The sequence below is a fragment of the Dermacentor variabilis genome, chromosome 1, assembly GCF_050947875.1.
Source record: "Dermacentor variabilis isolate Ectoservices chromosome 1, ASM5094787v1, whole genome shotgun sequence".
NCBI lineage: Eukaryota > Metazoa > Arthropoda > Arachnida > Ixodida > Ixodidae > Dermacentor > Dermacentor variabilis.
The window spans coordinates 18,577,054-18,603,990 of NC_134568.1; the positions used below are offsets into that span (position 1 = coordinate 18,577,054).

The 26,937-nt window shown below is 43.0% G+C and overlaps 1 protein-coding gene and 1 long non-coding RNA gene across 4 annotated transcripts; one reads left to right on the forward strand and one right to left on the reverse strand.

Moving 5' to 3' along the window:
* Positions 1–336: 336 nt before the first annotated feature.
* On the forward strand, positions 337–15,927 carry LOC142575672 (uncharacterized). Its single transcript, XM_075685211.1, has 3 exons — positions 337–742; positions 3,525–3,737; positions 11,274–15,927. The coding sequence occupies exons 1-3, from the start codon at positions 727–729 to the stop codon at positions 12,134–12,136; spliced, it is 1,092 nt and encodes a 363-aa protein (XP_075541326.1). The 5' UTR covers positions 337–726; the 3' UTR covers positions 12,137–15,927.
* On the reverse strand, positions 12,617–26,753 carry LOC142575679 (uncharacterized). Of its 3 annotated transcripts, none has more exons than XR_012826694.1 (4): positions 26,671–26,753; positions 25,274–25,402; positions 15,919–15,993; positions 12,617–12,857 (listed from the first exon to the last, which is right to left on the reverse strand). It is a non-coding gene; the product is annotated as an uncharacterized LOC142575679 (long non-coding RNA). The 3 variants fall into 3 exon arrangements; XR_012826695.1 differs by having other exon boundaries at positions 26,518–26,721; XR_012826696.1 differs by lacking the exon at positions 15,919–15,993.
* Positions 26,754–26,937: the final 184 nt, after the last annotated feature.

Consider the following 26,937-nt stretch of genomic DNA (forward strand, 5'->3'; position numbering starts at 1 on the left):
ATGGGGCCCACACGCTGTAAATCAATGAGAAAAAGTGCGGGTACGGCATTAGCCTCCTGAAATTAATTTCTTGCCAAACTTCCAGACCCCACGAATTTTGTATTTCGCGCTGCAGCCGGTCGCAACGTGCGGTGGAATACATCCGTATTGCGCCCTGCGGTTTGATCGAAACGAACATAACAGCGCAGAACGAAACTACAGTTGGTTATAAAGAGCAATCGATCATTCACACAGTTTGAACACCTTGTTACGCTTGCCTACGTCCACTGTTGCCGTGCTGATCGCCGGCTCCTTCTGGAAACTACTTGCAGCGGCGTACGGCTGCGGACTATGGAGCGGAAGCAGCAAGTCGGCAAGTCAGCGCGCGTCGCCGACGTCAGCGCGATTAATGGGTGTAAACAACATGGCCGCCCCAATGCGTTGATTATTGCAGCGTCGGTAACGTGGCTTCGATGCACGGGAATAATTCTACGCGAGCCCCTTAACGCGGTGACAGCGAAGCGGTGTGTCCACCTGTATCGTGCTCGGTCGCGAAGCGGACGCGATGGAACTCCGAGGGCTGGGGTTCCGCGCGCGCGGCCGTACGTAAAGCGTGCGGAAGGCTGCGGAAGTGGCAACGGGTGATAGATCGTCGCAGACAGACCTCAACGCTGCGTTGAGCACGTGGACGAACCCCCGGGCTGGACACGAGCGGCTTAGAAACGAACGTCGTCGACCACAGCCGTCATGGACAGGCCGCCGGGTATGTATGATCACCAGTTTTATTAAGGGCTGTTTGAGGGCCCTGCGAATGGCCTTACGATGCTTGCCTGATAACAGCAAACGTGCTGTACGCCTGGCCATTCTTCGACATTTCAGTGCATCGCGATGTGTGCCGACGACGCAAGATTCAGAGCAGATTATGGTAATTTTTTATAAGTACGCGTGCAAATAAAACTGTTGGCTGCTCATTTCGTTTCAACACTCATCAAGGCTACGCAGTTGCAAGCTTCTTGAATCGATGACGCCGCCTAACAGGACAGGGCTTCGGAGGACAAGACACAACCAAGGCTAGACAGAAAGCTGAGTCATTGCGCCAGACGAATGCGCGGTGTCTTGTAGTGAATTTCACCAATTTTAATCGCACACCTGAAATCCCGATCTAAATATAAATCACACAGAAAGGCGATCAACATTTGCTCCTTATATATACAAACTTACTTAGAGTGTACATGTAAAAAGAAATCTTACTCATTTAACTTTTTAAATATATAGTCGCCTTAAGGCACGTGCTGAAACTATAATAAACCCTAGTCGTTTATAACAGCTATCGAGGCGTGACCCTGCAGGCATCCTGGAAATGCGATAAGCATTGGCATCCATGCAGTTTTGTCCCACACGAAAGTACTTTTATGCTGTGGTGCGCATTTTGGTGATTGAAATCTTGAAACTTGTGCTTCAGTACTATATATATATATATATATATATATATATATATATATATATATATATATATATATATATCGATTGCAACACATACGCAACCTAATATAGTTATAAATTATTGAGCTAACGACTAATTGTGCATTGCAATATATTGTGCATGTATGTTCTCCACTTAGCTTTTTGGTGAAATCATTTTATTGGAACATTGTAAGGTGATGGGAATACGGAAATCAAAGCCTCGGCTTGTTCCCACATCGTGCAGTCGCATGTGCAGAGAACGAAACTATGTTGTTTTCTACTGTGTTGCAGCGCCGCAATCATGCTCTTTCATCCTCTTGTGTCTGCCTCAGTGCTTGTGATTGTGGCACTGGCTTATACTGCTAATCAGGTGTTTTCATGTAGAGTTCGCAAAGTCGGCAGCGGTGTGAAACAAGACAAATGCAACAGTTTGTGCGCGAGACCGTCACCGGAATTTCGCCACTCAGCAAAAATGCAAGAGAGGGAAAAAAAACTGGGCTCCAATCCATGCTGTTGAGGTGGTTGGCCAGTAAAGCTGTCATATCACCTGATCCTGTAGACCCATGTGACGTAGCCTTGAACTGCGTCCTGCTGAGCTTGAGCACGATGCCATTGTGCATATTGACATTGCTGTTCCTTTCACTGATCATCATATTCATGCTGCTCTTCAGGCATCCTAACTATGCTTGGCATGCTTTGGCCAGGAATCACTGCACTCGGCTAGCCTGAGCACGACGCTGGTGTGCGTAATGACATTGCTGTTCCCATCGCCACTCATTGTGTTCATGCTGCTCTTCGGTAGTCCTATGCGTAGCCTTTCCAAAGCGCTATCACAACACAAATGAAATCAGTTGCTAGGTGGGTTCTTCTCTTACATATGAAGGTGTAGTCACATCACTCCCTGCTTCGTATGCTACAATTGCCGCTTCCCGGCAACTGGAGCTTATGCGACCGTAATTAGTTAGCAAGAAATGCTTGTGGCGAACGCTATGCGCGAATGTGAGCTTTCCAATTCTTTTCCTTTCCCACGCACAGCCGGTGCCGCCGCTGCTGCGAAGGCGAGTGCCATCTGGTGGTGCTGCAAGGGACCCAGTGGCGCACGCCTTCTGCTGTGATTGGTTGAATTGTCTGTCAACGGAGGCGAAGACATCCCAGGATCCTAGTCACATACAGCTTCACTGTAGAAAGGCAGGGCCCGTGACGTATTCATAGCGCGATCCTTTGGCTCCGGTATGGGTGAACGCAGGGAAGGTATTTCGCTTGCGGAAGCAAACGGGGCAAGTGGAAACTGTATGTTGGCGATGATGCTCACCTCCTGAAATCATGGGTTCGGAGGCTAAACAGGGCAAGTGGAAAGAGTGCATGTTGGTGATGACGCTTGCCTCCTGGAATTGCGGATTCGCAGCACTTCAAATATTTCTATCTCTGCTATTAATGAACTAATTTGGAAAACTCTTGTGGTAGAACACTCCTTAGAGAGCAAGTAACAACTTCCAGCATATAACCAAACTTTGCTCAAGACAAAAATGACTTCTGTATCACTAAATTACTTTTCTACAATATCAAAAACACTACTCTTACCACGATAAGACGCTTGGCAAGCCAGAAAAAGTGCAGCAACAAAAGACAGGTGGCAACACCTCCTTGATGTACTCTCTGTTACACCATGGATTGTGACAGCATTTTCTAGGACTTATTTAATTATTTAGTGGTAAAGATAGACTACATTGTGTTCTAAAGGAGCCATAGGTTGAACATGGTGAGTTTCGGGAACTTTTGCTGTGCCAGTGCAGCCTAAATACGAAAAAGATACTTCGAAATTTGTGATGTCACAGTGATGTACCGGTGTTGGGGATTCGACGTGAAATTCAAGAACTGAAGCTTTCACCTTCGTGTTCTCTTCTAATAATCAACCCATTATTTTGAGATGAACGATAACAGTTTTCAAAGAATGCTTCATCGGTCTAAACCGATTTAAAGTTTTGCTTCAATATCCCTTTAACAATCGAAGTGTTTTTATTTTAAGCAACCTGGTTGCCTGCAAGTCTTCAGCACTGACTTTTGTTACTTTCGTGGTGCAGGGCAGCCGCGACAAATTGAGACCCTGGTATTTTTGGACTTTGAGACAACCGGCCTACCAGAGTATATGCCACGGCGCAAGGTGAACGTGACTGAGCTGTCGCTGGTTGCTGTGCCACGGAAGCTTCTGCAGGTTCCACTGCGCTGCCTGCATAAACTCACTCTTTGCGTGCAGCCACAGAGTGCCGTTACGGTGGAGGCTGCTCAAATCAGTGGTGAGGTCCTTTAACCCTTTCCCTACAGGGTTCTACTTTAGCTTGGGGACCCACTTGTGCCACTTCCTTTTTTTTTTTGCCAAGTCAGTTCACTCCAACCAAGGCTTTGGAGTGAACCAACTCACTCACCCATCACAATGGTGAAACACTGTTCTGATGGTTGCAAAGATGTCTCACAAAGTGCATGATGCCTCTGTCGCAGATTACTTGAATGTGTGCCAGATTCTTGCGCACAGTCAGGCTATGGGAAGAAGTCCTGGCACATGGACTAGGAAGCTTGTCAAAAAGGACTGAAAGTGGAGGATATCAGGCTCAAAATTCTTAAGGAGGCTAAACTCGAGCCTCATGTTCCACAGGACTGTACTTGTTGGATAACAAACGAAAAAATGCGCAAGCTCATTGCTGCAGCACTTGCACCACAAAGGGCTGCATGTGTTGATTTGATGCTGCTTTACTTTTTTTATTACATATGCCTTGTCTGAGCTGAGCAGTCTCTAACGAGGCATATGTGGTAAAAAAATTAAAGCAGCGTCAAATCAACACATGCAGTCCCAAAGCGCAAAGCCTGGCCACCACCTGAGGAAGAAGAGGACAACCTCCCACCCCCCTCCTCCCTAAACCCCATCTCAGACAAAGTAAAGTTTACTGCTACTACTACCACATATTCCTTGTGGAAAACCCCCCAAATGTTGATCAAAGAGAGAGAGAGAGAGGACTGACTCAAAAGACAGCCCATTTGTGCTGTTGTCTACAAAAAAGTAGAAGAGAATGGCATCTGTGCTAAGCATGCACTAGTTCCACTGACATAGTGCAAAGCATAGTTGGCAGAACTAGGACCAAAAACGACCGGTGTCACCTTTTTTTTTATTGCACTTTAATTTTAGCAGAATGAAGTCATATCTCAGATTGGATGTTCACCAAGTTGCAAATTATGTTGAAGATCTCCACCCTTCTATTGTCTAAATGTGACTCCTTCAGCATGTGACTAGACGTGCATTATGATACATTATTTGTTATGCCTTTTACCACGAATGAGTCTTTTTTTTTTTTGGCGGAGCTGAATTATTGTTGTATTTTTTTTAGCAATCAGCAGACATCAGCACCAGCACACTAAGCAACACCGAAGCTGTTTGTGAGTGTGAAAATAAAAGAGTCATATTTCACCTGGAAAGGCACATTTACAGCAATTGCAATGTTTTATACAAATATATAAAGTAAGATCTGTAGTTTTATCGGTTGAATAAATTGGAGTAAACGTTTCCTCACTAATTATATTAACAATCATGGTGTCACGTGCACATAGGCAAACATGAACAGATACTATCGCTTAATGACCACACTCACTGTCACAACGCTGGAGCGATGAAGAGCACTGGCAGCGGGGAGTGAACACGTCATGCTCCCTCTAGCTGCAATGTGTCTCTAAAACTTGGAGATTATGTGGGAAGACAGTGCGCATCGAACCACCAGCCATCTCGATTCACCCAGCATTTGCACATGTCACAGATTACCTCCAAGATGATGGGGCGTGCGGGCCCCATGTGTGCTCAGTCATGCCATGCGTAGCCATGGCCACTGTCAAAGAACCGCAGACAGGTTGACTGCATATGTAATACACTTTCATTACAGGATGGGAATCAGGTGTCTGTTTCTAGAAGTAGCTTCATTTGGTGAAGCAAACCCGCAATGATTTAGCATGTACATACTATGTAATCGGTGACAACCTAAGAATTCAGTACAAGCTTCACCAACAAAACTATACTGCACCTGCTCTGCACTCTAAGGCTACCTAGTTTCTGAGAGTTTGCCACCTCTTTTACATCATGGAAGCACATCTGCCAGCCTGTGAGCCTAAAATTAGTAAAAAATCCCTTGGACACAACATGGGAAAGCAGGAGATGGGGGGGGGGCAGTGCAGCTTAAGAAAGATAGTTGGCCCTGAGTACACACCTTTTGTGTCATATAGTCGTATAGTATACACACTTCATAAAGAATGGTTTACCTTTAGACACAGCACACAAGCAGCAGCAAGCTTTGAACAGCACAAGCTGGCAACCAGCAAACTGTTCTTAGGTCACCGAAATTTTTTGTGCGATTTTGCTGTTGACAATTTGGCCTGCTTCAGGAACTTGCTCGAGGCACCCCTCTTATGTTCCTTCACAATCGGAAGACGAGCAAAACGTTTTTGCATACACAATTAACTTTTCATAATGCTTTGAAGAAACAGTCGTGAAATCTTAGAAGCTGAATTTGTAAACTTCACAGAAAATTTGGCAGATAAGTGGCAATGAGCATTCATAATTGGCTGGTACGTCTGCACAAGCTACCTTCAAGTTAGGTAGCAGTGCATTTGCCACTACCCTCTTAGATTGTCACTGACAATACGGTATACTTGTATGGAAGGGCATGGTTACAATTCCTACATTGTTTGTGAGAAGTAGGTGCGTAGTGCAGTAGATGCGTGCGAAAAGTACAGCTGCGCACTTTTCACAGAGAAACTGGCTTATGTTAACATACTTATCTGCTTGTGCACTTTTAGTTTGTATAATTTGGGTCTATATACTTGTACTTATGTATTTAACACTTAGCTCATATGCATTTTACTTTCTTTCTCTTGTTGTTTGTGTGCTCAATGTAGTGATGTATTCACACCCCTTATGTAATACCCCTATCAAGGGGTCTTTAAGGTATCAAAGTGAATTAATTAAAATCTGAAGCTTTAGTGTGCCAAAAGCGTGATCTGATTATGAGGCATGCTGTAGTTGACTAATTTTTACCACCTGGGCTTCTTTAATGTGCACCTAAATCGAAGTACATGAGCATGTTTGCACTTCAACCCCATCGAAATGCAGCCGCCGTGGCCTGGATCGAACCCACAACCTTGAGCTGACCACTGCTATGCCATGGCCACTGGGCTATTGTGGCTGGTTGTTCTGCATATAAATTGCTGACGAATGGGCATGTTTTCTGCTACAGAGTTCTTAATAAAAAAGAATATGGTGTAGGATTTTCGACACTTAAAGACATAGTGAGGAACATAAATGAATTCTATAACATTAACAAAAGCACAACAAGCACTTGTAACAAAGCTAAATAAGAGACATAAATTAAATGTAGTACATACACTTGTATAAATGAAGAAGAAATGCAACATCATATTAGTGGAAAATGAAAAACGTTTCGAGGACGCTTAAGCTTCGCCTTTAAGAGTTGAACGTGATAGCATTAAAAGATTCATGACTGCTTTTCGTGCTTCCTGGCAACTGCAGCTTATGTAACCGTAATGTTAACCGGCAGACGCTATGCACGAAGGCGAGCTTTCTGGTAGAAATGTGGCTTCTTGCGTGGGCCGATCCCGGAGGTAATGCACAGCCGCGCCAAAACAACTGCATAATTTTCAGGTTTCTATTATTGTTTCACACTTATAATATTGAAGTGTGACAAGATTTAACATAAAACGCACGTGCTGTCAGTGTTTTGTTTCATGACATTTGTTGGTGCGCTGTCATTCTCAAAATTCTGAGCCATAACTTCGTCAAGAATTCAAGACAAGGTATGAGCAACTTTAGTGATAGAATGGTGTGGCAATATAAGCCACATATACCGTATGTCATGCATCAAGGCATGCTATATACATATGTCGAAATATATAGAAATTTTCGCTTATGGACAACTCCGCCGATGCAGACACCAGATTTTCTGCGACACGGGGCCCTTAATGCTGTCGCGCTAAAAATGAAAACCTTGGTATACTTTAGTCGGGGCAACTTCTACGCAAAAAGGTGACCAGGCAATACGGAACTGTGACATTCATTTTCGAAATAGTACAGAAGTTCCACATTGCAAGTGTGTATCACCTCAGCCTGCACATTCCACCTTAGTCCTTGAGAGGGCAAGTCTTGTAAAAGCTTTAATGCCTTTACAAAAGCATACAAATCCTGTTTTTATTGAACTTTACTCACTCTTGTGCAACATTTATTTATATCATAGACATGTAGTAATATGCTGGGTTCTTGGCCACAGAGGAATCGAGGGTAATGTGCTTGCCGATGAAATTGCCTAATCAATACCATCGCAGGGTATTCGTTCTGCTCCTGCCACAGACATGAAGCCTTTCCTACGAAACAAACTGCGAAGCCACTGGCAACGCTTGTGGGATGCTGAAACGAGCAATAAGCACTATGTGATTAAGCAAAAGTTAGGTTTTTGGTCCCCAACTACGAAAACATGGAAGAACAGATGTCCTATTCACTCGACTCAGAATAAGACACACATTTGGCGCTCATAACCTTCTGTTGACTGGTAACGAGCCTCCAACCTGTGGTAGATGTGGTGACAGGCTGACCATCCTCCACGTCTTTCTGGAGTGTCGGGAAGCTGAAAGAGAGAGGAAGAAACATTTTCCTCTTGCATAACGCTATTGTGTCCCTTTTCATCCGGCTATGTTCCTTGGTAAAGAACTGCTTTTTAAGACCGAAACAGTCCACGCTTTCTTGAATGATGTTGTCCTACATGTTACAAGACCAATAGTTTCGTAGCGCATCCTCTTTCCAGAGGATGCCGCTGTGATAGTTGTTTTGTATAGCACATGCCTCCAGGCCCCTGTGTTTCAAGGGCTCCGGTGAGGCAGTAGTGCTCTAGCCGATGTTAGCATCTTACGTATTTTGTATATTGCATCATTATTTTGCAATGCATTTTAATGCTCATAGTACAAGTCATTAGTCATTGCCATGATCTTACTACAAGTAGATTTTACAAAATTTACAGCAACCATTTTTAGGCCCCTTTACAGCCATGCCACATCAACCTCACAGAACTCATCACTCCACTGCGAACTCATTAACACTAGCATGGTGCTCTTTGGCCATACCTGGCCCTTGCACCACTAAACACCACACATTCAATTCCATCTTAGTCCTTGCCTGTGATGAACCAGATGAATTCCACTTATGTGTTGTTGTGGTGACAGTATTCTACCAGTCGTTGTTGTGCCTGCATACCGTGCTTGTATTCTGTGATTGTGCCTCCTTTCTGTTTTCCCAGTGCCAAACATGTGAAAAATGAGTGGAATACAGCTCTATGCTTGAAGTGCACTGGTGCACTGTTATGTGATATGAGAATTGTAAGATACAACATGTGCGGTACTGATATTCTCATACATGAGCATAACACAGCTCTTTAATTAAATTCTGCAGATTCATGTTCCTGTTCACTTCTGGTATGCTAATTGCCTCAAGTGAATTTGTGTCACAAAATATCGAGCTGCACCACTTCTCCTGTGAGGTTACAGAGCCTTCGGCTGAAAAGACTTATCTTTTTTGTGCAACAGGGTAAAGCATCTTTTGTTATTTTATCAAACTTGATTTCTGTCACATTGAAGCTGTTTTATGTTTTGCTATGAGCTGATTATATTTATATACTTTGGTGCTTCAGTGCCTGTAAGATAATGTGATAATAGAATGAATCAATGAAAAAGCAAGCAAGCGAATAAAGGTGAGTTGGTGGAATGATCCTCAAACTAGAAGAGGACTCATTTTATAAGCAGTGCTGTTTTAAAGCCTAAAACGCAAATGAAAATTGTGGAAAAAGATGGGCTTCTTTTATTGCATGGAGAAATTACAGCATTAACCCTGGCTGACAAGTCTGCAGTCTGACTCGATCGCTGCATTGCGATAAACACTGTTATTCTTGTTCTCCCGCTACAACCATCATTAACTACTGCGTATTGGCTAACGCTGTGACATTGACCACTCACACCAACATATTGCTAGACATTCACATTGTTAACTTGTGCAACCACAAGTAGTCACACACTTATCGGAATCGATCCTGCAGAACATACTGCTCAAATTCTTTGGTTAGAGAAGGGAAGGGCTTTGCTCTGGACATAGTCTAAGGTGCCATGAAGTACTTGGAGAGTGCTTGGCATTCCTCTTGCTTTGCACTAAATTTCTATCCTTGGCCCTCTTGCCTTCACCACTCTGCTGTTTCCATCTTTGGTTAACTACCACATCGTATGCTAGAATACAAACTTTCTCATCCCTCCTCAGATAATTGCTGACGATGCCATTCAGCTTAGGCTTGTCACCTCTCCCCCCATGTTGCAACCATGTGCTGTCATACCGTACATGTACACAAATTTCATATTATTGTATCATGCCCGTCTGCACACTAGCAGCTGCAGTAAGAGCCTTACAACTTGTGCATTATGTGGTACATTGGAATTCTGCAAATTTTAAACATGGATGTCTGCCAGGGCTGCTTCAGGTGAGGGGAGGAGTTAACTGGGCTTATGGCTCCATACCTCTCTGCAAGAGTGCGACGTCACCTGATACCCATCCACACCTCAGCTGAAGGAGATTTCTGCCTATATATGCCATGGTGGTCAGCTGAGCATGGTTATTTAGCTGAAGTGTCACCCATCTCATTGTGGAGAACAAGAATTCCTAGCACGGACAGTCAAAAGTGCCAGCCATTCAGGTAACATTTTGTAGTGCAACTTCTGAATTATGCCCTGCTAGGCTCATCGACACAGTATCATCGACACAGTATGTGCCTACTGGTAATTTGAGAGCGATTTTAACACTGGAAATGCCAGTGGTTGAGTTGAAATTATTTGAGAGGACTCTTTTGTATAGGTTTCAGATGCCATATGCCACCTTTGTTCGCACACTATCTTTCTGTGTGTGCAGTATAACACAAAAATTTATTTCTGTGATTCTGCAGAATGGACACAGCTGTGAAGGCTACTTAGTAAGAAGCTTTAAAGCAGCAGAGGGGAATAAAAAAAATCACAGCACACAGAAGGGGGCAAAGATGAAACAAAGACATGACCCAGACTAGCACAAGTGGTCTTTCTGCATTGTATTTTTAGTTTCGCAGTGTGGTTTTAAAGAATTAGGACGAAGACTGACTAAAGTATATTGTATGGCAACAAGCATGCAATTAATGCTTGCTACCAGTTCATATTAAAATTATGAGCTTTCTTATAGTGCAGATTTTATTTTAGAACCTGTTAAGCAAAATTCACCATTGCATGTGCCTGTAAAATAGTGAGCTTTGCATGTGTGGGGCAAATGCATTGTATTATCATTATGTCATAAACTTGCTTGCCCCACTGGGTGCATGTCTCCTGAGCATGTACCATACTATTACAGTTTATCACATACAGTACTCATGTGTATGTGAACTGTCTGCACATAGCGAATGCTGCACATTTAATCCTAGTTGTTCTATATAGTTTATCATTTCCCTACAGACACTAAAGATAAGGAACTGGAGCACAAGCCACATATAAATGTTCACCTGGTGGCTTTAACTGATGCGGGTGTGAGGGAGATTCACCAGTGTTAGCTCATGCTGGAGCTGTTACTAAAGGGTTGAAATATTTCATGACACAAGCTGCAACACCTAGTAGAATACAAGTGGGCCTAGGAAAAATAAAGGGTGTCTCAGATTGTGGCTGTCCCACAATCTGTGACAAGACATGGAAATTCAGTTCACATTTGTCGCTAACTGCCTTGCTTGCCCTTTCAGGTCTGGACAACTGGGAGCTGCAATGGTGCCCATCCTTTGGGGAAGCAGCCCACGTTTTGGAGAAGTTCTTGTACACCCTGCAACCGCCCATCTGTCTTGTGGCGCACAATGGCGACAAGTTTGACTTTCCGCTGCTGCGAGCCGAGCTGAAGCACGCCTCTCCCGGCATTGACCTGACAGCTTTCTTCTGCTGCGACTCCCTGCCAGCATTCCGCGAGATCTTGGGTGATGCCGCTGACCTTCAGGAGGTGACTGAGGTGACGGCACTGGGTAAGCTTGGTAAGGATTTTTGGGAAGCCTTCGAAGCTGCAGATGTTATGTCTGTGAATGACAGTGACGGGGAGCTACTGTCCCAGCCTGCGAAGAGGCCAACGGAGTGGACACCACAGAATAAAGGTTCAGCACCTCATGCCGTTCCACCTCTGGCAAAGAAGAGACGTGAAGAGACTGGACCGTGCTTTCACCAATCAGTGGTGCGGAGACTTGATTTTCCAGATGCTGCTCCTGCAAATGGCAGTAATGCCCCATCAACGTCGGCAATAAACAGGGCACTTGTGAATGGAAACAAAGCTGCTTCCTCAAAGCTACATAAAGAAAGCAATGGCCTGGCCTCGTATGGCGCTGCATCGACAGTGCCAAGCACTAATGGCAGTTGCCACTCGGCAAAGAGTAAGAGAAAAGTGAGGTTCAGCCTTGGAAGTGTTTATGAGCGTGTTGTGGGAACAGAGATGCCCTCAGCGCACGAAGCAGAGGCTGACAGCCGAGCACTCGCCGAGATTTGTGCCCGATTGGGCAGCCAATTCCTAGAGTATGTGGATGCAAAGCACCACATGCTCCAGAATGTGGCTCCTATGTGGGAGTAGGAAGGTGGTGGGTTCCATCCTCTTGGCTGTGCTGTTACACGTGTGTGCTCCAGCCAACTGTGCTGTGTTTCGATAGGTATATGGGGTTGAAGCAATCAATTTTTGCACTGCAGGAGCTTGGTGGGTTGTGAAGAATAAGTCTGATACATTCTGAAAAGGAATTTGTTGCGAAAATTCTACAGGCGTGAATTTACTCGGGGGGGGGGGGGGGGGCAACTAAATTTCATGGTGTTGATCTTAAGTTGTGTGAACAGTTTTTTTTAACCTGGTACTAAATCAAATTTTGCCACTTAAATGCGCATTGCTGTATAAACACTTAGGGCAATATATATAGTAATATTGCTATTTATTTATTTCGACAGAACCTAGTGACAGAGTTGAAACCAGTCATTGCATATACAGGCTGCACAAAAAGACATCATCGCAATCTATAGCACTGCTTTGTGTGTGCATTGAAGGAAGATGTTTTTTAAAGGTGCCTGTAGCTACGTGGAGCATGAACATTTGTTACGTAGTATTTAGCCAGAACTGTGGAATAGCTGAAGTGTTGAGCTTGAACATTTTAGAACGATTGAGCAAAGCAGTCAGTTCATCTGAGGGGTGCGAGCCCATATGAGCACTTACAGAAAAGAGTGTTCTTCCAGTCTTTTTTTTTTCTCTTTTCTATCTCTTGTCATGTGCCAAAAGCCTCCTTCACTTCTTGTTATGACATGGCAAGTTCCTGTAAACAAAGTTAAGTCATCTTGTTTCCCACAAACAAGTGTTACATGCAGTAAATGGCTATGGGAGTTATGCTGCTCAGAAAACACGCAAATGCATCAACTCAACACGTAGAGTCATCATCTTCATCAAAGGAAAAAGTAAATGCTGCGAGTGGTTGCCGGTTGTATTATTTCCTTCAAGAACAGTAGAGTACGTCATGAGCATCTGCTAGTTGCAGATATTGGAACTTGCTGGAAAACGCACAACCTTTTCTGCTTGTTGAGTTTATTTTTCCATAACATGCCTGCTACTATAATATAAAAAAAGGTACATGTAACATTGAGATTTATTACGCTGCTGCAAATTCAGTGGCTGCATCCAGAGCAGGGACTAGTGGGATGTCGCAGAAATGTATATGTTGTGACTGCAAGCCAGCCTCAAGCTGTTCAAGCAGTGAAGGGAAATGGTGGTGTCAGAGAGAGTGTGTACTCTTTTTTATCATATAGGCTTCCCCATATGCACAGTGATGAAATAATTCGCACAAATTATGATGAACATGTTTTAGCTGCCATGTGCCTGTGCATTGACAATCTTGAAACTTGTTAAGCCTCGTAAATGCAATGATAAGGAGCTATAGTACTTGCAATTTATAGTCAAGTAACAAGTATACATACGTCAACAGGTAATGAGAGCCTCATATGGTTGTTACTTGGCTTCAAATGAAAAGGAACCCTTTGGTTGCCCTTATTCTTCTCGCTCTTTTCAAATTTATGGGCATGATGAAAGATCAGCAACAACCATGGTTTTTTTGTCGAAATATAAACTTTGACCAGCCCTCCAATTTTAATATAAAATGCCTTCAAAAACACAAAACCCTAGCTATCATTCAGTCTACACTGCTGAAATAATTTCCACAGAGCCACAATGCATCTAGCCGCAAGGCCATTCAATTTGATGCTGGATGTCACCCCTTCGGTGCATCTTTGCCGCTGGTCTCCCTACCAGCTTCCGCATACTTGGGTGGCACTACTGGGCACTTCTGCATGCCACAGGCAGTCCCGCAGTCCCCAGCGCATATAATGATCTTGTTGGTACAATGAGCACACCTATGAGATCGGGCATTATTTGCGATGCCTTCCTTCCACAGGCTCTTGCTCGGCTTTCACTTGCATCTACTCCACCTCTTGCACAATGGAAAATTTTATCCTTTGTAGCTCACAGTGTCTGACTGCATTCCAGACGATAGCTTGAGTGACAGTCATTTTGTTTTAGGACAACTTGGTTTCAATTTTATCGCCTGCTGTTAAAGGGGTACCGAGATTACATTTTTTGAATGTTTTCTTCTTTTTTTTTCGTTATATGAAGGTGCAAACGCTTTAAAGCTTACGAAAAATATTGGCAAGTGTGAGAGCACCCTAATTTACTACAATAAATCTTGCTTATCGAAACTGAATCCGGTTTTAGTACTGAGGAGGTCAATACTACATCATGATGTGACAATACAGTGGCTGTCTCCATTCCTGTGATTGCTGCAGCTGCCATGAGCGAGTGCAGCCAGAAAAATCCGCAGTACTCTAGTTTATTATTATTATTATTTTAATGAGCATCACCATCATAACTAGCCTTATTGCTACATGAGAAATCTTTACTTCACGATATTGTCGATGACGCAAAGTCTGGCATCTCGAGACTTTAGTATCAAATTAAAATATTGCACAGGTGTTCCCCAATCTTAATATTTGCGAAGTGTGGTACTTTCATACATGTAAGAAGCGTCTATAGTCTGATGTAGCAATAAGTCATAATGAAGATTTCTTGTGATCGCAGCAAACAGCAGTTTGAGCACAGCAGCATCTTGCTTGCTGAAAAAATTTTCAGTGCCCTGATGTTGTAAAGAATGAACCACAGAATCATTGGAGGCATTATCAGCTGTATCACACGTTAACACAGCAGGTTCTTGTGACTCACGAGCAGCATTTGTACCTACATCTACAAATTGGAAAATATCTGTCAGTACTTTGAAATTTAGTCACTTATGCAGGCAATACATTGCATTGCCTACGAGCCAAGACTAAAGGAGAAAGTTGTCTCCTGACTGGGTCTTGCAGGGCAAAACAGCAGCAGTGACCCTCAAGGCACGAAAAAACTTAAACACTGCATGCCACTGACTCGTGCGCAGACTGTCTTGAGCTTGCAGAAAATTGTTAATGTTTTGTCCAGTAAAACTCGTGCTCTGTTAACGAGAATGTGTAAGCAGCTGTGCGTACGATACTGAAATCAGAATGCCTGAAGTTTTACATCTATGCACTGGATAGTGAAGGTGCTTGTAATTTCTTTTCTCCTGCTCCCTGAACAGCAGTAAGGCAAGCACTCACCATCATGCTTCGGAAATCTTTAACATAATAATGGTAATGCACGAGTGGTATGAAACAGTGACATGCTTTTGAGCTTAATGAATTTTGTGTAACCTTTACTGGCTTTTGCCTCATTTTTTGTGCAATGCTTTTTGTTTCCCCATTTGATTTGCGCCCATCCATGTGCTGTAAATACTGTTTGGCATGTTATTGTTGTTTATTTTTCTCAGTTTTTGAAGTTACCTGTGCACTGCAAATGCTTTCATGCACATTTATTTTTGTAAATTCTTTAAGTTAGCTTAGCTCTTTAATGACATTTATGGCTTTTTTGGCCATTGTTTTCATTATGTACTAGTTGGCAAAGCTCTCGTATGATTGTTCACTTTATTGTGCACAATTTGTTGGCAGTACAGTGGGCATTCAGGCATATACTCATACTTGTTTGATTTTGGCAGATAGCTATTTTAGTCTTTATGGCATAGTCAGAAATAAACAAATATTTTTTACATATATTTTTGTGGAATGGTGACAAATGTGGAACAGCTGAATTTGATTGCTGATCACAGATTAGTGGAAGTGTAGTAAATAAATTTGCACTCATTGGATTGAATGATTTTATTTTTTTTGCAAGTGGAAATAGCGGTCGAAAACTCTTTCTGCCATTGTGTGTTGTTCCACTGACTTGCAATGAATTGCTGTAAATCTTTGTGACATTAAAAAATTCACCTCTTACAATGTCCTGAGTGATGACTTGCAAGTTTCTCTTTGCATGCACCAATACTCATTGAATCTAAAGTGCCTCTGGAAAGAAAAGAAGCTACAGTTAAAACTCGATCTAACGAAACCCGATTGTATGAAGCTCCCGATCTAACGAAGAAATTTCAATGCCCTGGCAAGTACCCATAAGGTTCAATGTTGTCATCAACCGGAATTATCGAAACTAGCTTGCATTAAGCCTATTTAGTGAAGCTTTTCCTAAAGTAAATGAGTAAAGAAAGCTGTGTTTTCCTATTAATTTTGACGCAGATGGGTTTTTCTTCGAGCGTGCACTCTAACGCCTTCATGTTAAAACGTCTTGGCACCGTAGTCATGGCCCTAGCTTCATTTTGACGAGGCTGCATGCCGCACCCATGCACAGCACAATGGACTCGGCAGTCGCTAGCATTCTTAAATACCAGATGGTGCTAGGGGCGGCATGCTAGACGGCTAGGGGCGGTATTTGGCCTCCCTCGCAGACCTCTTACATACGCAGGTGTGGGTTAGCGGCAAATATAATTCCTTGGTATCTTTTGGGTGTTGCTACGTTACAGTTTTAGATTTCAAAGGACTGAAAAATCTCTTACTCGATTTTTCGAACTTCCCGATTTAACAAAATAATTTGAGCATGGTTATCACTTCGTTAAATCTAGTTTCAACTGTATTTTGTTGAAGCATGGTTGTCAAATTTTTTGCGACCATCTCCAAAACTATTGCAATGAGAAATTGCCATCGTACTTTGACTATTAAAAGTGTGTTAAAGATGCAGAACAAAAGAAGTTCCTCACGTCAAGTGATGCAAAAGTTTTTTTAAACTGTGAGATTTTACTTTTACATGCCAAAACCACGATGCGATTATGAGGCATGCCGTAGTAGGGGACTCTGGATTAATTATGACCACCTGGGGTTTTTTTAATGTGTACCCAATGCACGGTACAAGGGCATTTTTGTGTTTCGCCTCCGCTGAAATGTAGCTGAAATTTGATTCTGCATCCTTGGGCTTAACAAACAGCGCAATGCAAAGCCACTACGCCAGCATGGCGGGTGAAAAAGTTGAAAATATGGTTTGCAGCTGTTAGAACAAGCCATGCTAAAGTCCACAGTGCGGATTGATTGATTGATGTGTGGAGCTGGGCTCTTAACAAAAAAAGAGAGAGAAGAAAAAAACTTGCAAAGAGGGAACTTTTTCTTTGTGTGCAAATGATTCTAATGATCATATAAAGCAAGGCCATGTGAAAAATAATGTCGAAGCTCAAATTGTCTTCAGGCGTGCAGGGAAAAAAAAAAAAAAAACGCTGGGTGAGCTGGTCTCGTCATTCAGCTTTTCTGCAAGTTTGTGTTTGATGAGCAGAGCTTGTCTTCCGTCCTTAAAGGGTTAACGTCCCAAAGCATCACTGGGGCTATGAGGGGCACCATAGTGGAGGGCTCTGGGTTAATTTTGATCACTACCTGGTGTTAACGTGCACCTAAATCTAAGTACACCAGCCTTTTTGCATTTCGTCCACACTGTAGCCATGTGAGGATGTGTTCCCTACATAATGGCATCAAGTATGAAATAGTTTTGGTGGAGACAATTTCTTTTTTTTTCCTTATGTGTGAATCAGCATACAGTCTTGACACTTTAGCTTATTGCAACTGCCTCTTCCTAAACTTTTCTTCAACGGACACGATGCATTGAATACACCATGCTGCTTGTACGATGGAAGTGATGCTGACTGACTATATAAGACAATAAAGTATTTATTGCAACACACTTATGTGACTGGCTGAACACACAAATGTTTGACACTTGAGACATATACTTTTGATCTTCTGTGTCTTCATGTGACCTGCCATCTTACTGTAAGAATAGTAATGAGATACCTACATAAGATACGAGGAATTTCATTCAGATGAGGTCAGACATTCTTTAGAGCACAGCATCAGTAAAAAATTGCGACAGAACCTATCTCACGATGACTGTCGGTGGTAATGAGTTAGCACTGAATGAATATAGCGACACAATGCATTGCCGCCATCAAAACGAGTTTTGTAAAAGGCGGGTACTGCAGTGGGACTCCTCTTTCGTGCTTCCCTAAGAACACCCAATGCCATTTAGCGCCGCCGCCGAGAAGTCTGTGCGTGGCCTCCGACATGAGAAGTGACGCTGAGAATCGTTCCCTCGCTTGCCGCACACTCAGTGACCCAAGTTGGCAAGAGGTTCATTGAAAAGTGGCACACACCTACTGGCACTTACCCAGAGACCCAAGATGGCACCAGAGAGGTTTGCTGAAGAGTGGCACGTATGATACATTGCCACATACTCAGTGATCCAAGTTGGTCCAATGGTTATTTTTGAACCTTGTTACCTCAGCACAGGAGCCCAAGCCCATTTGACAATGAACTACCCACTGACCCAGGTAGGTGTGAAAATGCTTAGATACAAACATACATAGATGCATACATAGATAGAGGGCCCCAGTAAAGTGGATGAAGTACCCTAATAATGCTAACGCATTAAAAACTAGAAGCCTGTCTGCTCATTATATTTGAGCAAGAACTATAATATTATGATTAACAAGTGCTTTGTTGTGCACAAGCTGGATTCAAACTTGTTGCATAAAAGAAATAAGGAAGTGGACTGTCTTTAACAACACGACAAGCATGAAACAGGCTGTACAAATAAGTATTCCCCATAGATACACCAATGTGTCCTTTACTTTTGTCTCGCTATATTACTGGCAAGAATGGCAGTGCTGGCAAGACATGACTTAAAACTCAGAGGTCTCAAAGTAACTTCAGCAGCCATGTACTAACTTTGTCCACCAAGAGCCGGCCACTAACACTCTTCTTCGGCCACATATACTCTCTCTCTCCGTCCCTATACCCTTTCCCCAGGGCAGGGTAGGAAGCCGGACGTGCGTCTAGTTAACCTCCCTGCCTTTCCTATTCTCTCTCTCTATACATATACATACATACATACATACATACATACATACATACATACATACATACATACATACATACATACATACATACATACATACATACATACATACATACATACATACATACATACATACATATATAGTGGCTGGCCCTTGGTAGACGAAGGTAGTACCTGGCCGCTAAAGTTACTATGGGACCTTAAACCCCATGAAGTGGTTCTGAGTTTACTAGAAAGCAACGATGAATGTTTGAGCTGTTTTTACCAGTACACCATGCAAACATAAAAACTTCCAGCACTCTACGGAAAAGCATGCATTATCAACAAGGATGCATGTTTTTATGTTGCAGGAACAACATTGCTTAACGTCTGACAGAAGTTTTTCACTGCTCCAGTATTCAGCAACTTTGCATCAAATTATGCTATCCTCCTTATGCTATTTTTAGAAATGATGCTATTAAAAAAAAGAAAAAAGACTAACATTTTGTTTACAACTTGATGCATTTATATAATGTATGTTAATGAGCTAGTTGGTGCACGATTTGGAAAAACTGGTAAAAATGAGACCAAACAAAAACAAGACAGTGCACTCTCTTCTGTCTTGTTTAGTCCCACGTTAAGTGCTGTTTGTTTTTCCAAACATTTATAGAAGCAGCAGCATTTACGAATTTATAATGAACAATGTAACCAATCGTGGCCACCATTTGCAGATGTATTCTGCGTATGTGCGAGAGATGCATTTTCCAACCACAATATTCCCGTCCACAGACTAGCAGAACAATGTATTGTTACCATTGAAAAGCTTTGCCTTTACCACTTAAAGAACTCAATCTTCTATACTCCATCTCACAAGTTGTTTGCAGCATCATTGAAGCTGCAGGACTCTTTAGCCAATAGGAAGGCTGAATGCCCCTTGAGATGTGTTCATTCCTACCGCATTGTGTGCTCAGCAGCTGCTGAATTTTCAGTGTACAGTAACGTATCATGTGCCAAGCAAAAACAAAACTTCTGCCATTAATCAGACAGCTATGCAGGGAACTATATTCTGCCGCGGAAAGATATTACCTCTGTACACCTAGTACCTTCAGTGGTGCTTCAAACGACTTGTGAGATGAAGTATAGGTGTTGGTGGTAGCAAAGGCTCTTGAATGGCAACGACATTCCTTCTCGGCAGCTAGGTGTGGGGTCCATAACCATGAGGACAAGAAATTTCAGCAGAAATTCAAGGAAACCCTTTAAACTCGGGCTCCTTCCCCTGAAGGACCGCACTTAGAGGGTGGAATAGAGCCTGTGGAGGAAAGTTCTTGGTAAGCAGTTAGGCAAGACAGCAAACTTGGATTTTTGCAAATGGTTCATAAAAATCCTCCATCTATCCGTCTTTGTGAATGAAAAAAAAAAGGACTGGCGTTTCCTTCAATTATTGCTTGATGCAGAAAATGGGGAAAAAATGTGCTGGAAAGAAAGGCAATGAGCAGGAAGAGACCCATTGCAGCCCAGCTAACAATGGAGATAAGCATTGTTTTCCAACCAGATCTTCCAGCGAGTGGTTAAGCCACAGCTACGTACAGAAAAGGGCGTGCACTATTTTTCAAGTGACCTATTACTCCACTGGTCTTCCCGAGTTGTGCCCATGCCATATTCTTCTGCATTTAAAAGACAGGAATAAAGCTTTGCACCAGAACTTCAATACCATACGATGCAAGTTTCATTTACTTTCAGTGAAATGCTTGAAGAGGTGTTTGGAGGGAACTTGAAATCATGGCTTTGTGGTGCTTATCACACAACGCATATTGTTATTTGCACATTATTATTTGATCACACTCGGGAATTGAAATAGCAGACAGTTCAAAGCACGGCTGCTTTTTGTGTTAGAAGCCTTTGTCAAAATTTCAGCATCGGTAGTTGGCTGTAAAATAAGGGATTGCAGGTTCTTGAGATTTTGTAAGTGTTCTGCCTCCTGATACCCGGGTGTTCTGAAGACTTCAGCGATCGATGTTTTGTCTGGATGGGCTTTCAGCAGCAAGCAGCATGCGTTATGATGGGGTAGGTGAACCTCAGCTAGGCGACTGGCCACGGCCATCTGGTGTCAAGGGATCGGGAAGTAATGAGACGCTCATCCTATTTCTCTAATTTTTCACCACATTTGTTCTTGGCACCTTTTATGTGCATTGCTCCCCAACCCCCCCCTCCATCCTCATCGCCTCCATCACTCCACTCCCCTCCTTAAAGCTTTTTTCTGTCAGTCACTGTCACACACCTAAACATTCATCAGGTTACTGAACGCTGCTGGCAGCCCCTAACATTCCTATATTTCTGTTTACCTTTCTAAGTGGCAGCACCGCTGTGTGGATGCCGGTTGTCATTCGCCTACCTACCCTCCCACATTTCTTGTGGCTGTTTCTTAGCTTCTCTGGCCTATATACCCCCATCCATAATATATTTTGCAGTGCGCAGATCAACGTTATGTTTGTCCTCCTTTCTTGTCCCGCTGTTTTCATTCTGAAGAACATATACCAATCAGCCTAACAGCAAGCTCTCCTCAAGTTTATTCACATAATGAAAGTCAGAGACAAGGGAAAGAAAAAAAATAAAGGGGGGCGGGAGGGGCTTATTATACTTTTCTTCCACACAGTTCTGATCGTCGATTCGGACAAGTACTAGAAATGAGAAGCTCTTTAACGACACGAAGGCCTGGTGGGAAGCAACAATGCCCCCAAGTTTTTTAGGCATGCGCTCGTCCCCTCTTCCTCTTTCTGTGTAATTTTAATGTTGATCGCCCCTCAATAGTTATGGCTAACACGATCTGGAATGAGGTAGAGGCACACCTAAGGTGGGGCTGCAATGTTCTGCCTGCTACAGGCACCAGGAAACACGTTTCTACTCCTTTTCTCTCCGAAAGCAGTGCACTCTTTGTGCCCAATTGGCAGAGGGAGTGGGGTCCTAAGCATTGGATTCAAGGGAGAAGGGGTGCTACAGCTGAAAAATGATTTTTTTTCATTGTTTCTCTGTCTGTGCCTCAAGGATGCTTGCAAGCAGCAAGGTCAGACTGCAGATATTTTATCGGTGGAGGACCTTACCGGTGGTGCACTTTGTGTGGATGACTGGTGACAGGCACAAAACAGGAGCTTGTCATTCTCCAGAGAATGATTAAGTCGTCATACTTTCAAGAAAGAACAATGTGCGGTTGGTTCTTTGCATGCTTGTTGATTTTCCCTTCAATAAAGTTTTTCTCTCTCTGCTCCCGTAATCGCTATGTGCCTGTCCTAAACATATGCGCCTGGGAAGAGCAGCAACGAGGGTGAACTTGTGTGTTCACTTTGAAAACAGAAAAAAAAAATTAAACTATGGGGTTTTAGATGCCAAAACCACTTTCTGATTATGAGGCACGCCGTAGTGGCGGACTCCAGAAATTTCGACCACCTGGGGTTCTTTAACATGCACCTGCATCTAAGTACATGGGTGTTTTTGCATTTCGCCTCCATCGAAATGCGGCCGTTGTGGCCGGGATTCGATCCCGCGACCTCGTGCTCAGCAGCTCAACACCATAGCCACTGAGCAACCACGGCGGGTACTTTGAAAACACCTTGATGCCGGCCTCTATTGTCACTATTAAACACTATTGTAAATACTGTAATTGTTGGAAACAGGCCCTCTTTACTTTTTTGCTTCCCACTCTGTGCTTTCTCCAGTTCTGTTCCCTCTTCATTAGACGCCCCCGTTTTCTGGCCAGGGTTGTCAGCCATTGCCAGTGCAGCCAGCAAAATTCTTTCCTTCTTTCTTCCAACAACCACAAATGTAGTCAATTTTTCCACTACCGTTCGTGAGCTGACGCAAACATGTGGTAAGCTGCACCTTCATCCTATTTGTTAATGGCGTGACGGCAAAGACGTTTTGTAGGTGTTCCTGGGAAAGGGGATTGCACCCATGACACCCCCCCTTTCTTACCACCACTAGCCCTCTACTTGCATTGGCATACAACCTTTCTCTTTCATCCATGGAAAATTAGTGCCCCCTTCATGAAACTTTCTGTTCTGTGAGAAAAGGGGGGGTTGACCCTCCCTCTCCTGGTTATGCAAATGGTGGGATTCGTAGTGGAATGAAAGCGCCAGGAAATGGAAGGACAAAGGACAGGACACAGTGCTCTTATCTCGGGTACTTATGGCTCAGCTGCCGGTTTTATACAGGAGTCGCACATGAAAAAAAAAAAAAAGAAGCAAGAACACAGTGGCACATACTCAGGGCTTCAATAGCACGAGTAATAACTGTCACGATAACCACCGGCTTCAAATTGCTTGCTTTGTCACGGACCCATAATTTAGACATGACATTCCTTTATTTCTTCAGGCAAAACAACATGAGCACAAAAAAGCCTCTGTAACTTCTGATTTTTCGCGTTCCCTAACATGCTTACAACACTGATGGCACTGTCCATAGGTGGAAATATACATTATTTGTTACGGAAAGCAAGGAATCTTCTAGATGGATGCTACATCATCTAACCGCATGGCCAACATGCAAGTTGCCATCGGTCAATGGGGCACAAGTGACCAGTGATGAAGCCAAAATCTTTTTTTTCTTATTTTGGGGGAGGGAAGGTGCAGGGCTGGTCCCATACTAACAGAATGTTTGGGGGGTGGGAGTTGGGGCATGCGCCTGTTGTACCACGCCCTGGCTACGCCACTGTCAGTGACATAGGGCACAAAAGTACTTGAGTGTTTTGTACTGCATCCCCTTTCCTAGAACTCTCTGAGCTGCACCCAGTGTACTTTGTCAATACAAAGACAACAGCAGGTCAGCAGCTGGCTTTCTGATTTTGACATCATCTTGGGTGTGCGTGATCGTTATTAAAGAAGATGATGAAGTTGTGCTTGAAAGCAAACAGACTCTGCCTTGGCGACACCTGGCAACTCTTCCAGCATTAAAACAGCCCAAATACGTGAAAGTGCAACGACGCCATGATTTAATTGGCACTGCAGTTCGTGTGTGAAATTCATGAAAGGTAAGTCGGGCCTTCAGTTTCCCCACTAATAACCATTTTCCGCCAAATAAGCACACTTTTCGAAGAATGTTCTACTGGTAGTCTTTAACAATGGTTGCCAAGCAACCTGAATTTCACGAAGATATGCCATGTCTAATTCAGACCTGGCGAGACTGTGAGACAGATTTCCCCTTGCAAACGCGGCTATGCCACAGGTATATTGAACAGTATGTGAATTGGAACTATTAATAGAATCATGAACTTCGCAGATATGTTATTTTTTATCTGTATAGGCACAAGCAAACAGAATGCTGGATGTTGAAAAGAGGTTGTATAGAAGCAAGAGAATGAAATGCATATGATATAAATGTTAATGTGGAGCTTGAAGTGCAGGCACACTTCCCTGTGAATTGTGACAAATTCCAAGATCATTAATAAGGATTGCAGAATGCAATATTACAAGGAGGAAATAACAAATAACCTTCCATCACCTTGACTTTTATTCACGTTTATTTTGACCAGATCTACGATGCTCATAAACAATTCTGGGGCTTTCATTGCAGACGATTCACTGCCCATGACGGCAAGTATCAGGAGGTGTATGCTCGAGTATGTTACCCACCTTTCCAATTTCAAATTTTTGATTACCTTTCAGAAATATGTGATCAATTACATGTCCTGTTTTTGATGGTGAATATAGAGTCTGAGGTTTAATTTGCATCATGAAAGAAGGGACTTAATATTTGTGTAATGACCTTTAATATGACCAGTTAAAGCCATTATGTGAATTAAGAGAGTATAGCTTACAAACAAAAATTTCTTTTTTTGTGGGCAATGTAATGTAGCTGTGGAGTAGTGGTAGAATGCTTACATCACAGCCATGGGTTCATGGTGTGAGATGAATGAATGAGAATGTCTTGTTTCTTATTTGATGCCAGTACAGCTTCAAGGCCACAAAACTAGTCAGATTCAGTAAAGTGGGTGAGAGCATGCAAATAAATGCTAACGCATAAAAAAAGAAAGAAAGAATCGTTACCAAACTCTCATTTTCCCATTACCCTACTCGACCCCTGTCTAGCTCTTTTGCACTGGGTGTTCTGGAGATGACGCATGGGCACAGACAATATTTCAGTGCCATACACACTATGCAGAGAGAACCTGCTGTAGGTGACACGCTGGCAAATCCTTTGCCGTTCTCAACCTCCCGCTTCAAGAAAGCCTTAGGATGGTGCATGGACAAACCATTGAGTGGACCCTGCTTTGAACACTATGATCTGTGTGTGCATGTGTAAACATATGCCACAGCTCCATCACAAGCGCAGAAGACATGTCCACTAAACAGTACTTTTCTCCTGCCCCACTAATCTTTTCAACCTTTCCCATTCTCCTCCTGGTCAACTCTGAGTGAGAGACATACTTACTGCTGCTTTTACTTTCTTAGGATCCTTCTTCCACCACAGTTGTTAGTTGACCATGGAAGTATTCCTACTGTATCTTTTTTCCAAGATGAAAATGCACATTGTCCTACTTCCACACCTCATGTTCCTGACCTGTAAAAAGAAGCGTTGTCAACTTCAGCCCCTCACTTGTCGCAAATACCACTCTGTATCCCACTTTATGTCCTATGAGTGATGACATTAACAAAATTCTGCTCAACCTGGTCAACCGAGCGAGAAGGGCAGCTAAGGCCACTGGACTGAGGGGACCACCCACTCCACAACGGAAAAGCTACCCACGCTCATGTGCTCTTTTTTATAAAGTTTAGTCCCTCTCTCTCACTCCCTCTGATAGATGTGTAATGCCTACACATTATGTTGTTACAACAGTTGTGGACATGAACACACAGACATAACACACAGAAATGTGCATGCACAACTGTGAGTAATATATGCCATCACAAGAGTGTCAATTAGGGTTTAAAGCCTTTAGTACAGGGAAACTAGACAGCAAAACATGTCACCCATCAAATCTTTCACGAGCATTTTCGGCACAGAGGGTACAACCCTTTGTTTTGGCTATAACTCCAACCACTAATTTTTCTTACCATTTACTGGCTTCTATTATCTGTTGTACGCTGTTTTGACGCAGAACGTCCACGTGTCGAACACCTAGCCGCGCAATTGATCTCTTCATTTTATACATATGTTATGTTCCGATGGGGTGGCAAAAGCACGCGCCCCGCCTAACATTTTGTCTATTAAGAACAATACAGTAAACAGGAGGTCCCAGATACACACGTACATCGGCTTCAGGCCTTCAGGCAGGGGTAGTATTAAGCATTTGCTTTTGAATAACATGGGCCTATTAGCAATGCATTTATTCAAACTTGCAAACAATGTAAACCACAAGGTTCCGATAGTGGGAGGATGCAAAAACAAACGTGCACTTAGATTTCCGTCAAGGTTAAAGAACTCCAGGCGGCCATCACTAATCACAAGCCCCAGACCTCTTTTCCGTAGCAGTTGTCATGAGACATTAAGCTTGATGAATCAATCGGATGTATACAGGATGGTTAATGTGACATGGAGGGTCGAACGAAGCAGCCAAGCGGGGTCAGACGGTTACACAACGAAGACAATTAGTATTGAAGCACTTGCGATTACTCATTCCCTATATGCTCAATATTCCTGAAATACCATCCAGCATTATACCATTGATTATATACCTTGAACCAATGGTTTCCGACAACACGGGAACATTACTATTGTGAACTACAGACGTCTCATGTCATCCCCTTCAGCGCCGAGTTTCGCACAGTACTTGCATATATATGCGGCAGCTCCAGAAAACAAAATTCGCACTTGAAATTGACACTCACTCGTTTAACACATATATAGATTTACAGCATGTCCACAGCGGCATGCTTCTATACCAGACGACGCTGATATCGAAGAAAACGCGCTACGGCACACATAATAAACGACTGCAAAAAGTTTAGTAAATAAAATATTAAATAAAATCAAGATTTAAAGAAATAAAACAATACATTGCAAAAATTGTGATATTCAGCAGCTGGCAAATAAAATTAAGAACTTATTATTTTTTTTGCGTGCCGTTGCAAGACGACCAATCAGAGCCTTGATCG